Source organism: Thermobia domestica, chromosome 8 (genome assembly GCF_964235325.1).
Source record: "Thermobia domestica chromosome 8, izTheDome1.hap1.1, whole genome shotgun sequence".
Taxonomy (NCBI): Eukaryota; Metazoa; Arthropoda; class Insecta; order Zygentoma; family Lepismatidae; genus Thermobia; species Thermobia domestica.
The window spans coordinates 55683095-55696729 of NC_137461.1; the positions used below are offsets into that span (position 1 = coordinate 55683095).

Consider the following 13635-nt stretch of genomic DNA (forward strand, 5'->3'; position numbering starts at 1 on the left):
TGTAGTTCTTACCATCAAAGCTGAGAACTGCACGGTCCAATTTTTTAGCCAAAGTAGAAGCCCAACCGGAATAGTGATGTCAACCAGCCCGGCTCGGTTCAACTGAGCGTACAGCTTGAGCTGGCTTGGTTGGGATTACCCATCGACTGGGCTCAATTGAGCCAATGGCTTGAACCGGCTCGGTAAAGGCGAGTTATCGACTCGGCTCGATTGGAGCCAATGGCTCGAACCAGCTCCGTTGAAACGAGTCCATAGGCTGGGTTCGAGTTAGCTTAACTGAGCCGATGGCTCGAACCGGCTTGGTTGGGGTATGCAATCAGCTCGGTTCGGTTCGGCTCGTGTGAGCCTTCGGCTCGAGCTGGCTCTGTTGGATGAGCTGTTGGCTCGGCTCACTTCTCGGTTCGGCTCGATAAGTGAATGAGCTGTGAGCGAGCCGCTTGAGTCGTTGACAACTCTAAACCCGGGTCGAGCAGTTTTAAACATGTTTGGCTGGAGTCCCATAACTTCTAACAATTTTTGGCTCGAGCCCGAATACTTGCTCCTCCTGAACTCAAGCCAAGAACCTCGTGACCGATGTCCTTGCCTCCTGAAGATTTCTTGACTACCGAGATCGACAGTTAACTAATTTTTAGTATTCCGATACAAACCGCCTATATTCCATGTTTATACAGGTACACGGTGTTATAATAATAATTAGTTATAGTAATAGTAGTAGTATCATTGATAATTATATTGTCTATGTAGGATACTTGAAGATAGTAGTACTTGGAACTACACAAAGGATTTAGCTCGAATTGGCTCGACTCGACTGGAAACTCGATCCGAATTCGAGTCGAGTTGGGGGAAATTTTTCGAGCCGAGATGTCGAGTCGAACTCAAAGGTGTCTGCTTCGAGTCGAGTCGAGTTTTAAAGAAAACTCGCTCGAACTCGCTCGTGCTCATTAATAGTGTATGCATGACGGGCATAGAGAGTTCTTTCGAGGGGGATAGAACCATAAACATAATATATTTAAAAAATACTTAGTTTCACGGCTTTCTTCCCAGGGGGGAAAGGGATGGTAGGTATCCAGCATTTCTTATAAGTACCTTATTTGAAATATGTAAAACAGTAACAAGTTGACAATACAATATACACACATCTTCTTATCTTCAGTTTTAATTGCTGATTTCAATTGCAATTAACAATTACAATTAACAATTACAAGTTTCAATTGTCAATTGCAATTAACAATTGAATGTTTCAATTGCACCCTTTGCAATTGACAATTAACAATTAAAAGTTTCAATTGCCTGGTGACCAATTAACAATTAACAATTGACGAAAATTTAATTGCAAATTTTATGATTGAATTCAATTGCAATTGAAATTAATTGTCAATTACAAATTGAAATCAATTGCAATTGAAATCAATTGCAATTGGTTTTCAGAGCAATTACTTTCAATTGATTGATCAATTGCAATTGATTTCAATTGATTTTGCCCAACACTGGACTCATTTCGTACTAGGTTCCAATCTGCACTAGCATCGGTGGCATATCCCTCCCTCTCCCGCAAAAAGAAATAAAGAAAAAAGCTTAAATTAATTTAATCAAAACAATATTACGAGCGCAGGGACCGCCAGCGGGGTCCTATAATCCAGCTTTCCTCAAGTCGAAAAAGAATGGTAGGGAATGTCGTATACTAGATATAGTGGATGATTTTCCATAGTGATTTGTACAGGTGCCAACTGCATTGATGTTAAACGTTGGTCGTTGTTCAAAAGCCCATGTTAAGAATAGCTTCCATCCTACATAACTGCAATTGGTATGAACCCTTAACCTTCCAAATATAAGATATTTGTCTACTATTTTCTTTATCTCCATTTTTTTAAAGTTTAGTTTCACGTCTAACAATTATGCTTTAAAGCTAAACGAGACAGTGATTATATCAAATGAAATGGTGGAATAAAATAAGTGTGGAGAAACGGAAGAACCCACCGAAAACCCACGCATATGGTGTTTCTCTACCACAAAGTCCACTTGACGAAAGCTGGGATCGAACTACTAATCTCACACACCAGATATGAGAGCTCAAAATGCCAGAGAGCCAACGTAACCTACCTCGTAAACTGTGAACCAACCAACATTTTACTGAAACAACATATACTCGTCAGTTGTGTTCAGGATGTTACTGTCTTATCTTGATACTCATTTTAGAAAGACTTGATTATTCATTCTGTACTGAAGTGACTAAGTTCCGTAAAGATCCTGGCTTCTTGACGTTACATAAGATTAGAGTGACTTATACTGAAGGAATATTGATTGACGTGAATAAGTCAGTATCTGGAGTTATGAATTAGTGAGGAACTATAATATTTAGTAGGATACTTCAAGTAGAAAAGGTTTTAGGGAAAGTGGGAGAAATTTCCTTCACATGTGTAATTAGCGATTCTCGTATTCCACATTCTAAAGCCATTAAATGTCCGCTTTGGTTTAAAAATTCCAATGAGATTTCTTCCTTCAAAATGTCAATGGCTGTGTTACAAATTTAGCAGTGCAAAGCTCCCTTCCTTCTTCACGGAGTAATGTATACAGAACAGTACGTAAAAAGCCGGGCGTACGTTTGTTAAAGGACAGGAAAGCCGAGCCGAGGTTTAGTACTATGAGCAATGCAAAAAAGGCTCTTATCAATAAACTCAAAAATATTTAAAGAAACTATACTACTTTGTATATATATATATAACTTTTGTCGGAAAGAGAATTTTTATTTTGATTCATCCGAACCCCTCCCCCAGATTAAAAAAAACTATCGACGCCAGTGCTCTTACCGCACATTAACCCAAGCAAATGTTAAGGCTGGTCTACACGCTCCATCTTTGCAACGATTTACCTGCACAGTTTTAAGACGTTGCAATTCGTGTGTGTCTACACAGCACAGTCTTTTGCTCCGTCTTTGCTACACAGTTTTGTGAAAGCCAACATGAAGGAAGTGTTGCTGTGGTCAACGTTTGCGCTCTGTTTTGTCAAGAGAAATATAATTAGACGTCGTAAATACACGCGACGTTCAAGGTGATCTAGACATTGGCAAACAGAGTACCCCTCAATGGCGTAATACTAAAATTGTTTCGAAGCAAAACAAGCGTAATTTGTGAATAGAACCTTACTATAACCAAAGGGGGCCTCTGAGGCCCAAAACGCTTTATTTAATTATAAATGAAAAATAAACACTAAAAAGAAAGAAAACACTTTGTATGACCAACGGGGTGAAGCCTGACAATATCATTTAGTTTTCATATTTATTATCGAATTAGAAAAGTTAGAAAATCTAAAAATGTAAGTTGTGCCCTCCCCCCTTGGTATTACTAGGGTTAATAAAGTAATGCGTGTCGATGATCATATTTAAAATTGAAAATATTATTTCACAAAATAAATAAAATTTGAAGCAACTTCTGAAAAATTTTGCAGTCACCACAAGTCAAAGAAAACAAGTATTTTGACTTGTGTCGATTTCAAATTGTTTCTGAAGCCTATTCATTTTTTTTTTTTTTTTCAAAATTTCGCACATTTTTCCACGTCTGTTCACTGAAATTCTTCAGGGGGAAAATGACTTGAAATCATTACTGATAGCGAGAGATATTCTTACCTCTTCAGAGTCTTTAGGATTATCGTCTATGGTCAGTGACGTATTTAGGATTTTGTTTCGGGGGAGGCTATGCACAACCCGTGAATAAGCACTTATATTTTTCCTTTTGGGTGCCGACAAATTGTAATGAAGTTTCACATATAACAAATTTATTTCGGGGGGCTTCAGCCCGATAGCCACCCCCTAAGTACGCCACTGCCTATGGTGTTCCTACATTTTCTAGGATTTTCTTGGTCGCTCAAAAATGCAAGCAAATCATAATACCACAACACTGGCTTGTATATTTGAGCTTCTCCAGCACCGGGTCGAGTAGACTTGTAAGTACTTTAGACAATTTCTTCCTGTAAACACTTCGAAGAGAATTAATTTTCTTCACAATAGTTTCTCTGTTTGCAGTAGGGTGCCCATATTACCCGATTTTAGCGGGTACCACCCGATTTTCAGGTCCTATATTCGTCCCCCGCTTAATCATCTCTTAATCACGAAAAACCACCCGTTTTTTGGATTGGAAAAAAATCTAAGACGACTTTGTTGGTAAAGTGTTCTTATATTCAACGTAAACCACTGCGTCTCTGTGTCAATCTCAATCGCGATTGAGTTAAATTTGGACTCGCGCTCAGGCTCAGGCTGTGAGCTATTTGCCCAGTGCGCGTCCGCAGAGCCGTTTGCTAACAAGAGATTTTCTTTAATGCACAACGGTTTTCTTTATGTAGTTCGTGTGTTTTTAATGTAATGTACTTATGAATGAATATTCGAAAGGGATGTTGTGACAAACATACTTGAATTATTCATGACTTCATATAAATTATTTTGTGTTTTATAGAAAGAAAACCGCATGAACAATATCTGTCATTAACGCTTGATTTTTGGAGGGGGATTTGCCTTATAGATATCCTTACAATTACGGATATCTCACTGTAATACTTACTTTACAATTCAAGACTCACATTTGTTGAATTTAATCAACTATTAAAGGCAAAAACTTAAAATTTGATTTACTTTAGTTTCGTTAGAAAAGTATATTGGAACTGTCACTTAACAAAGAAATCACAGAAAAAATAAAAAATGGTCAGAAGGATCCCAGGTCAGTATTTGTAATACACAAGTTCACATCAGTACTTACGGTTTAGAATCCAACGCTGTTCTACTTTTAAAATATGGCAACCCTAGTGACATCGATTTCTTTGTACTTATTAACTAGGACATCATAAGCCTGACTTTTCTTGTCCCGGTCGCTATATTCTTTTAACTTAACACGCCATAGGCATGGGAAGCTTTTATACAATTCTATAAACTCCGTGATAAATTGTCTGGAACACTGCCTAAGATCAGCCATCGCTTCCCAATGTTACGGAAACGGAGCAAATGTCTAAACTGAAGACGGAGTAACCGTCTACACTCTACGACTTGTCTGAACACGTTGCAAATGTTTGTGCTAATTTGCTCAGTCTTATAGCTCCGTGTTCCGTCTTCGTTCAATTCAGAAAACTGCACAAATTTCCTGTCTACACGCTACGTTTTGCTTGCAACGTCTTAAAACTGCGCAGGTAAATCGTTGCCAAGACGGAGCGTGCTCCCCGTAATCGCTCTTGCCTCCCTCTGCCTCGCCTTGGCTCACCTTCTTCTGGTGAACATGCAGCTAGCCGTAAGGTCACACAAATTGGTTAACCAGTCACAACAGAAAACGTCACTGTTCGAAATTTGCGAGGTGAAAATCTCAGTCGCTTAAAGTGTATCAAATTAACTACCAAGGGTCATTCACAGCCATTTTGCAATCGGGACACGCTTGGTCTTAAGCGTACTCACCTTACTATTGCCAATGAGCACAATGAGACTTACTCCAGATCAAGCTCTCACTTGCTTGAGTTTGGGTTCAATATCTTCAATAAGGCTCACACTCACTGAAGGAGAGGGATCGCTATTCTTAATGTGGCCCGTAATTAATAAATTTTGTCTCCGAGCCATGTTGTTGTGAGTGACACCACTAGAATCATCTTAACAGCTCTCTGACTGGCACACACTGTCTCGTCTCTTACATTCGAATGCTTCGCGCCGGGAAAGCAGACCCATTCTGCCCCATGGTTCACGCTGAAATCATGCCATGCAACGTTTATCTACCTGTGTCCATGTGGGAGACCTATGACAACACGCTGCCAAGATTACATTAATTTCCATCGACTACGTAATACTGTATTTTGTTACTTTATCTATCTTGTGCTTAAGTTTCGTATCCCAGTGTAGTTAAATTACTCAATGAAAACCACATGGAAGAAAGACGAAATGTCACTTTTTGGTTAAAGTTAAAATATGGATATCAGTGTGTACACTTTGAGGACTAGAATCTCCTACCCTAATATCATAGACAAATAATGCATAGGTTATTTACAGCAGTATTTTGTTTCTATTTTATTTTTAGCAGACTGTAGTAGACTGTCAATTTTCTCAGAATGAACCTTTCACCATTTTTCCCTGTGGTCTTCAAATATTATTGTCTTTTAGATATCAAAGAAAATTTAATGTAACTAAGGTTTTCATTAAACTTCTAAGGTTTTCATTAACAAAAATGTAATAATCTGATTATTAAAATAAAAAAGAAACATTAAAGTGCATACTCAACGCTACGCCATAACGCAATGCACAATCTGCGACGGCTGAAGTTGCATCAATCCGGCGACGTACCGTCACATGATGCTATAAAAGAAAAGAAAATCGTAATTAAATATTAGAACAAACATAATTGCAGGATATAATAATTACAAATCGTCTTAATAAACATTAGTGTTGCAATCTGAACTTGTACTTTATGTAAGGAATAAGTTCCTTCCCTCAAATTTATGTGTTCTTTCAGCTTTGGAAAAGAATCAGAGAAAGATTGATCTTGGAGTGTCATAGTACACCAAGTGAAGAAATTTGCTTTATCGTAGTATATACAACTCCTTGAGATGCTTATTTGATTTCAGATAATCACTTCTCTCTATCTATTGCCAGTTTTATCCTAAAGTTAAAACCGTAAGTGGTTGATTTCTGCCACTCCTGGTTTGACTAGAAAGTTAAGAGAGAAGATGGTACCAATCTTACATTGGTTAATCGATTCCCCCTCCCCAATAAAAGGTCGTCTTCATACTGTTTGCTGTATGTAGATCAACATTCAAACAAGAAGTTTATTTATGGTTTTGGTAGAGGATTAAGGATACAGATAAAATGCATTCTACCAAACACACAGCATAACCTTCACGGGCATTAGTGTGGGCAATGCCACAGATTATGGAGCTTCTCCTCTTTCACCACAATATTTCTCACATATTGTCGTCGTAAGATAACCACTTTTTCCTCACTAATGATCAACCGCTTCAGAAATGACTCAAATTCATTACGTTTCAATAGAGATTCGCAGATAAAAATTCGATCGAGTAAATGTTTTTGAGTCAGATCATGTAACACGCAAACGTCGAACTTCTCTTTGTCTCCAGATGGTTTAACACTGATCGGTGATTGACGTTTAGGTCATTGGCGATTTCATGACTTGCCACTCACATACCAGTCTTGCTCGACTTTTGTCAGAATATCCTCCACTTTTGCTGTGATTGGTCGCTCACTGTAGTTATCATCTTGCACAACCAAAGTTTATAGAATGAAATTGACTGAAATTTCCTTTCACCGTTGCTTTTGACCATATATCTTGCCTATCAACAACACAAACTTCTTCAGGAGCCTCTGGAACATTTGCATCTTTATCAGAATAAAATCGTAAAATGTAGCGCAATTTTGTGGAAAATTCATTCGTCTACACAGCGAAATAACGTACCTTCAGCCTGATTAAAAGAATTCCAACACTTCTTCCACACCTACCAGCTTCGACTGTCAGTTTTGAAATGACGTTAGACCTGACGAGCTGTGACTCATCACTATCAGATTTGGGACAGTAACGCTATCTCGCACGCAAAAGACTCAGTACTTCTTAGACTACCTAGTATTTCACACTGTGTGCCAAACTCTATTACCATGAATAAGTTTCACCCAAGTCGGACGAATTCAGTTGAACACATGCGATATATAGTCTTTGTCATTGCTTCATTTATATATATATATATATATATATATATATATATATATGATAACCAATGAAACCTCCGAGATTTTAAAGGCTAAATAAAACAAAAATTATTGAAGATAGAAACTTGGTATCGATAACAGTTTGTAATTACTTTCTGATTTGAATTACTCTGTTCTGTTGTATGTTGAAATGACACATGAATTGACAATACAGTTATTTTCAATAACATCCAATAAAAATCTCACTTCTTTATCTGCTGTAGCGCTATCAGTGGAAGGACGAGAGGAGCAAACGCCCGTTCCCCCACTCTCCTGCTGTTTTCAGTCGTCATTATAGTTTGATCAGGAGCAGCGGCGCAAATTTGTCTTCAACATTGGGGGGAGGGAACGGGAAAGACCGTTCCAATATTTTTTAAGCGATGTTCAAAATATTTATGAAGTTGACAAACAATACAGTGGAGGATCAAGGGAGCAGAGTTGACTTCAGCATTGGGAGGCGGGCAGATTTGAGGCTTATTCTGGGCGGACATCAATTTCATCTCACTTTTCTTTGTTTCAATCGCACACAAATCATAACATTTCTCCCCAAGAAATTGATTTCAAATCCGATTATTGGGGGGACAGCCCCCTCCTAGTTCCAAGATTGGAGGGAAAATGTCCCCGTCATCCCCCGGGATTTGCGCCAGTGATCAGGAGTTCATCGCTCATATGCAATCTAAATGTTTTTTTTCTAAAGCAGCAATTCTGTGATTACTGTGCTAAGAGCTTCTCGCTTAAAGTTTGCTATTCCAATTAACGAAAATATTTCTGACAGTGGCGTCTTGTGACGTGGATGTTGGCAAGAAAGAAAAAAACATATTAATCCTCACAATCATAGGCCAAACTAGATGAGACCCCTCTCTCCCCAGGAGCAAAGATGGGTCCACCCACATTTCTTTTACTGATCGAAGATAATATGAGAAGTTTGCCTCAATTTATTCATAACTATTTGGTCTAGGAATTAATTCGTGCGGTTGGTACGCACACATTGAAGCTGTAGTACAAACACAAAATACATAAATACCTTAAGAAAAATATTGTCCATCGCTAGCCACCACTTTCGCCCATCTGTCAGGCAATGTACGGATTCCGTGGCGAAAGAAGTCCTCATCCTTGGAAGCGATCCAGTCAGAGACCCATGTTTCGATATCTTCTGAAGAAGTAAACCGCTGTCCAATCAAATCGTTGTTCATGCAATCGAACAAGTAGTAGTCCGAAGGAGCAACGTCTGGTGAATACGGCGGGTGGGGTAAAACTTCCCATCCGACATTTTCTAAATAGGTTTTGACCGGTTTTGCGACATGTGGGCGAGCGTTATCATGTTGAACAATAAGTTTATCATGTCTGTTCTCCCATTCTGGTCGTGTTCTGGCCAGAGCTTGCTTCAAACGCATTAATTGTCGTCGATAACGTTCTCCATTCATAGTTTCACCCGGTTGCAGCAGCTCATAGTACACCACACCTTTCATATCCCACCATATGCACAGCATAACCTTTGCACAGTGAATATCTCGTTTTGGTTGTGATGGACCTGGTTCACCTGGTTTCACCCAGGCCTTTTTTCGTTTAGGGTTCTCGTAATGGATCCACTTCTCATCACCCGTAATAATTCGATGCAGAAACCCCTTCCTGCTCTGTCGTTGAAGCAGCAATTCGCAAATGGTTTTTCGTCTTTCAACGTCTCTGTCTTTCAATTCATGTGGAACCCAATGTGACATCTTTTGAATCATTCCCATGGCTTTCAAGCGTTTGGATACTGTTGTTTGATCAACGCCTAATGCTGCTGCAAGTTGTTTCTGCGTTTGACAAGAATCCTGCTCGAGCAATGCTGTCAATTCTTCGTCTTGAAATTTTTTTGGCTGTCCAGCTCGCTCTTGGTCTGCCAAGCCGAAATCAACACTTCTAAACCGTGCAAACCACTTCTGACACGTTCGCTCAGCTAGAGCATGGTCACCATACACTTCTACCAAAATACGATGACTTTCAGTCGCACTTTTCTGCATGTTAAAGTAATGCAGCAGGACACCCCGCAAAAACACTTTATCAGGCAGAAATTGCGCCATGTTCACTTAACTACAAACTGGTGTTGTTGACGCTTTAATCCACTGCCCTATACTACGAACGATACGCGATGACAGGGGTTTGCAACACATGTGTGGATACACGGAACTGTGGGACGCTCCGTTCGTTGCGCCATATCTTGTCCACCCGCACGAATTAATTCCTAGACCAAATATTTTAGTGGCATTTGCATTCGTCATACGAGTATTTAATAGTGACTATACTTTGCCCCCCGATTAATTTCTTGAACATAGTCTGAGCCTGAAGTTCCCGCAATTTTCGAAAGTAAGAGATCATGGATGTCCCCAGCAAAATGTCCTAGTTACGCCAACCTATAAATATCGATTTTCTGCTAACTATTTAGTCTGCAAATTATAAAGATGAATCAAGGAGGATGTTAATGCGTAAGGAATACATTTAATTGCAATAATTATATTAGTAAATATACCCTCAAAATATGAAGCTGAAAACCAAAAACAAACAATTATTTACTTACAATTACTTGGGTTCCAACTCGAGTCGTCTTTCTTTGTGTAGAAACCTCTGAATTACTGCTTTATTAAATTAGAATTTTGAAGCACTCGAAGACAGTCATCAGCTGACCCTTCAAACACAACTTTATTGGATCGAGAGAAAAATTATGTTTCTTTTCGCCATGCTCCTTATATGTATTTTTAGTAAGAAGTTGATTATAACCTTAACTTATGAATTGAACGATATGTTTAATAATAAAAAAAAGTCTGTAGATCATACCCCTCCCCCCCAAAAAAAAAGTATTCCATATTGGTAAAAAATCTGTAGATCTACAGATAAATCAACAGATATGGCAACGCTTGAGACAAGGAGAAAACTCAAGACATTGACTTTCTAAACAACGCCTTGGATCACAGAAGCACAAGGAGAGAAACACGAAGCGCATGAACAATGTGAATCTTGTAAAGCAGTGAAAACGCAGCCAGAGCGTTGCCAACGACTTAGTCGCAGAGTTGCCTCCCCAAACCACGACGGAGATCGCGTAGCACTTATCTGTTTTCCTACACTTCAGCAGTTGATTGTATCTCGATGAACATAAAAGGAATCTAGATCTGACGATCTATTTAATTAAGTTAAAATACTATTTTTCTTTATTTTTCGTTGAGCGTTATCACACGACTTGCACACCCAGAAAAGAAGCTACTGATTTCTGATCGAAAGATTAACTTGTAGTGGATCGAAAATTTGCGAACAATGGGTTCAACGTTGGAAAAATAATAATAATAATAATCTAGCCTAAAAGTGTTCGTACATCTGAGAATAATCAGCAGTTACAAACTGTAGCCCTTCAGAAATCGTATTCAAATTGTATTGTCAATTATTTCATTTCAAATCAGAAAACGATTACAAACTACTTTCAATAATATTTTATATTTTTGGATGTACAAATTTCCATCTGTGATACTTTTTCTGTTTTATTAGCCATTAAAGTGTGGGAGATTTTATTGGTACAGTCTTTATACAGGGTGTTACAAAAAAATGTGTCACAATAATTGGGGAAGAGAATCCTCGTATCAAAAAGGGCCACGGTGGCTCAGTGGCAGAGCGTTCACCTCTGTTGCATGGAGTCCCGGGTTCAAACCCTGCTCCCACCAAGTGAACTTTGTGGTGGACAAACACCGTGTGCGTGGGTTTTCTCGGGGTTCTCCCGTTTCCTCCCACTTTCTTCATTCCACCATTTCACTCATCTCTCATCATCACCGTCTCCTTTAGCCTAACCGGCATAACCGTGGGACGTAAAACTCAGAGATTTCATTTCATTTCATCCTCACATCAAAAGAAGTTCATATAGACCTGTGCTCAAAAGTGGATAGTTTCGGAGTTATAGGATGCCGAAAACGTGAAACAAGTGAACTTTAAAAGTTCATAGCTGCATTACTACGGGACCTATCGTAATCAGACCAAGACATCACTGAGGAACTGGTATGTGAACTATCCAAATATGTTTTAAGAATACTCCAATATTTGCACAACATAGAGAGATAGTGGAGAGTGATCAAGTACTAACGAACAGTCTCTCTAAAAATGATTCTGCAAGTACCGAAAGTTCTGAAAGATGGATATTTGGATAGTTCACGTATTAGTTCCTCAGTGATGTCTTGACTCGACTACGATTGGCCCTGTAGTAGTGGAACTATGAACCTTTAAAGTTCTTTTTTCCACGTTCTCGGCACTCTATAACCACGAAACTATGCACTTCCGATCACAGGTGCATATGAACTGTTTTTCCTATTTTGATGTGAGGAACATAATCCCAAAATATTGTGATAATTTTTGCAATACCCTGTATATATATTTATAAAATGAAATATGAAAATCGCAGTTATATTCAGTGTGTTTATTAACTTCTAAAGTATATTTAAGAGTCTTCATCCCGGCGAAATTAAAATACCGCTAATTTTACAGTAATTATGTGATATCTTCAAATAGATAAAAGATAATCGAAATGTGGAACAAGAGCGCCCTAGACAATATTATTTTACATAAGAAACTGTTATCACGACTCACTTATCTGCTTTCGATTTCAAGCCATTTTGAAAATCGGCATTTATTTTCGCGTTTCTAAACAGCTGAAAACGGAAAGCCACTAGGTGAATGTGATAACGGTACCTCACGCAAAATAATATTGTCTAGGGCGCTCTTGTTCCATATTTTAATTATCTTTTATCTATTTGAAGATATCTCATAATTACTGTAAAATTAGCGGTATTTTAATTTCGCCGAGATGAAGACTCTTAAGCTAAGGATTTATTACCATTTATCGAAAACCACTCCTGAAGACATAAGAAATATATTTATTCATGAAATTAAACGATTATTGCTTTTATTTTCAGTCTTTAAGGAAACCTACAAACCTTATGTTAATATTGAAGAAAAAGATATTTGAATTATAGAAACAATTAAACTTAGCCTTACCTCTAAAGAGAGTGAAAACCAAAGAAGAACAGGTAGCACAGAGAATAAATTTCTTGTCATCGACATCATTTCTTTGAAAGAATAAAATATCCAATTGTTTCAGCTTCAAAGGATAAGAACTCTCGCCATATTAATGAAAGTGGATGGATTATCCACAAATCTATAGCACTATAAAAGCAACGCTTTGTTATACATGAAGACAATGAGTCGTTCGTCTTTTGTTATGGTGTTACGTAAAATTAGAAACTTGGATTTCAGTCAGCTGTAAATTGAATTTATACGAATAGCTTTGATTGCAACTTACAATAAGATATTTTTTTAAAAAAAATCTTATGGTGGCATATAGAAATGTCTCCTGAGCATGGACAGAACTTTAAGCAAAGTTTATTAGAATAATAGACCTGGTATTGTTATTAACTCCGACTAGAATTGTGCTCAAAATGAATATTACACAATAATAGTCTTCCACCTGGAATCGAATCTACGAACTCATGTACCAATGATTCGCGTTCTAGCCACTAGAATAGGGAATACTGGTAAATTCAAGGAAAGGACGGTGGGCGACCTCCCCCTCAAAGGTTACCTTTTCATAACCCTATATACACGGTGTTCCAAAACAACACCGACAACGTTTGGGGGAGGTGTTTCCTAACATCAAGATAAGACGGAAAGTATAGACCAACCTGAGTGCACAAATGTTTCCTTTCGGAGTTATAGGCTGCCGAAAACATGAAGAAATTAACTTTAAAGGCCCATAACTCAGAAATTATGAAATCTACTGTAGTAGGGTTAAGACTTCACTTAGGAACTAATATATGAGCTATCCTAAAATACATGTTTCAGAATCCTAAGGTACTCACACAACAAATTTTGGAGAGAGAGTTTGGCTACGGTCTTATAATTTGAAGTAC

At 38.2% G+C, this 13635-nt stretch overlaps 1 protein-coding gene across 1 annotated transcript in view; it reads right to left on the reverse strand.

The window, feature by feature from the left end:
* Positions 1-12805, reverse strand: part of Obp28a (Odorant-binding protein 28a) — a 61425-nt gene extending 48620 nt beyond the window's left edge. The window contains exons 1-2 of the mRNA XM_081768457.1: positions 12725-12805; positions 6235-6313 (exon numbers count right to left, since the gene is read on the reverse strand). Coding sequence (XP_081624583.1) covers positions 6235-6313; positions 12725-12793 — 148 coding nt within the window. The 5' untranslated portion in view covers positions 12794-12805. The remainder of the gene's footprint in view (positions 1-6234; positions 6314-12724) is intronic.
* Positions 12806-13635: the final 830 nt, after the last annotated feature.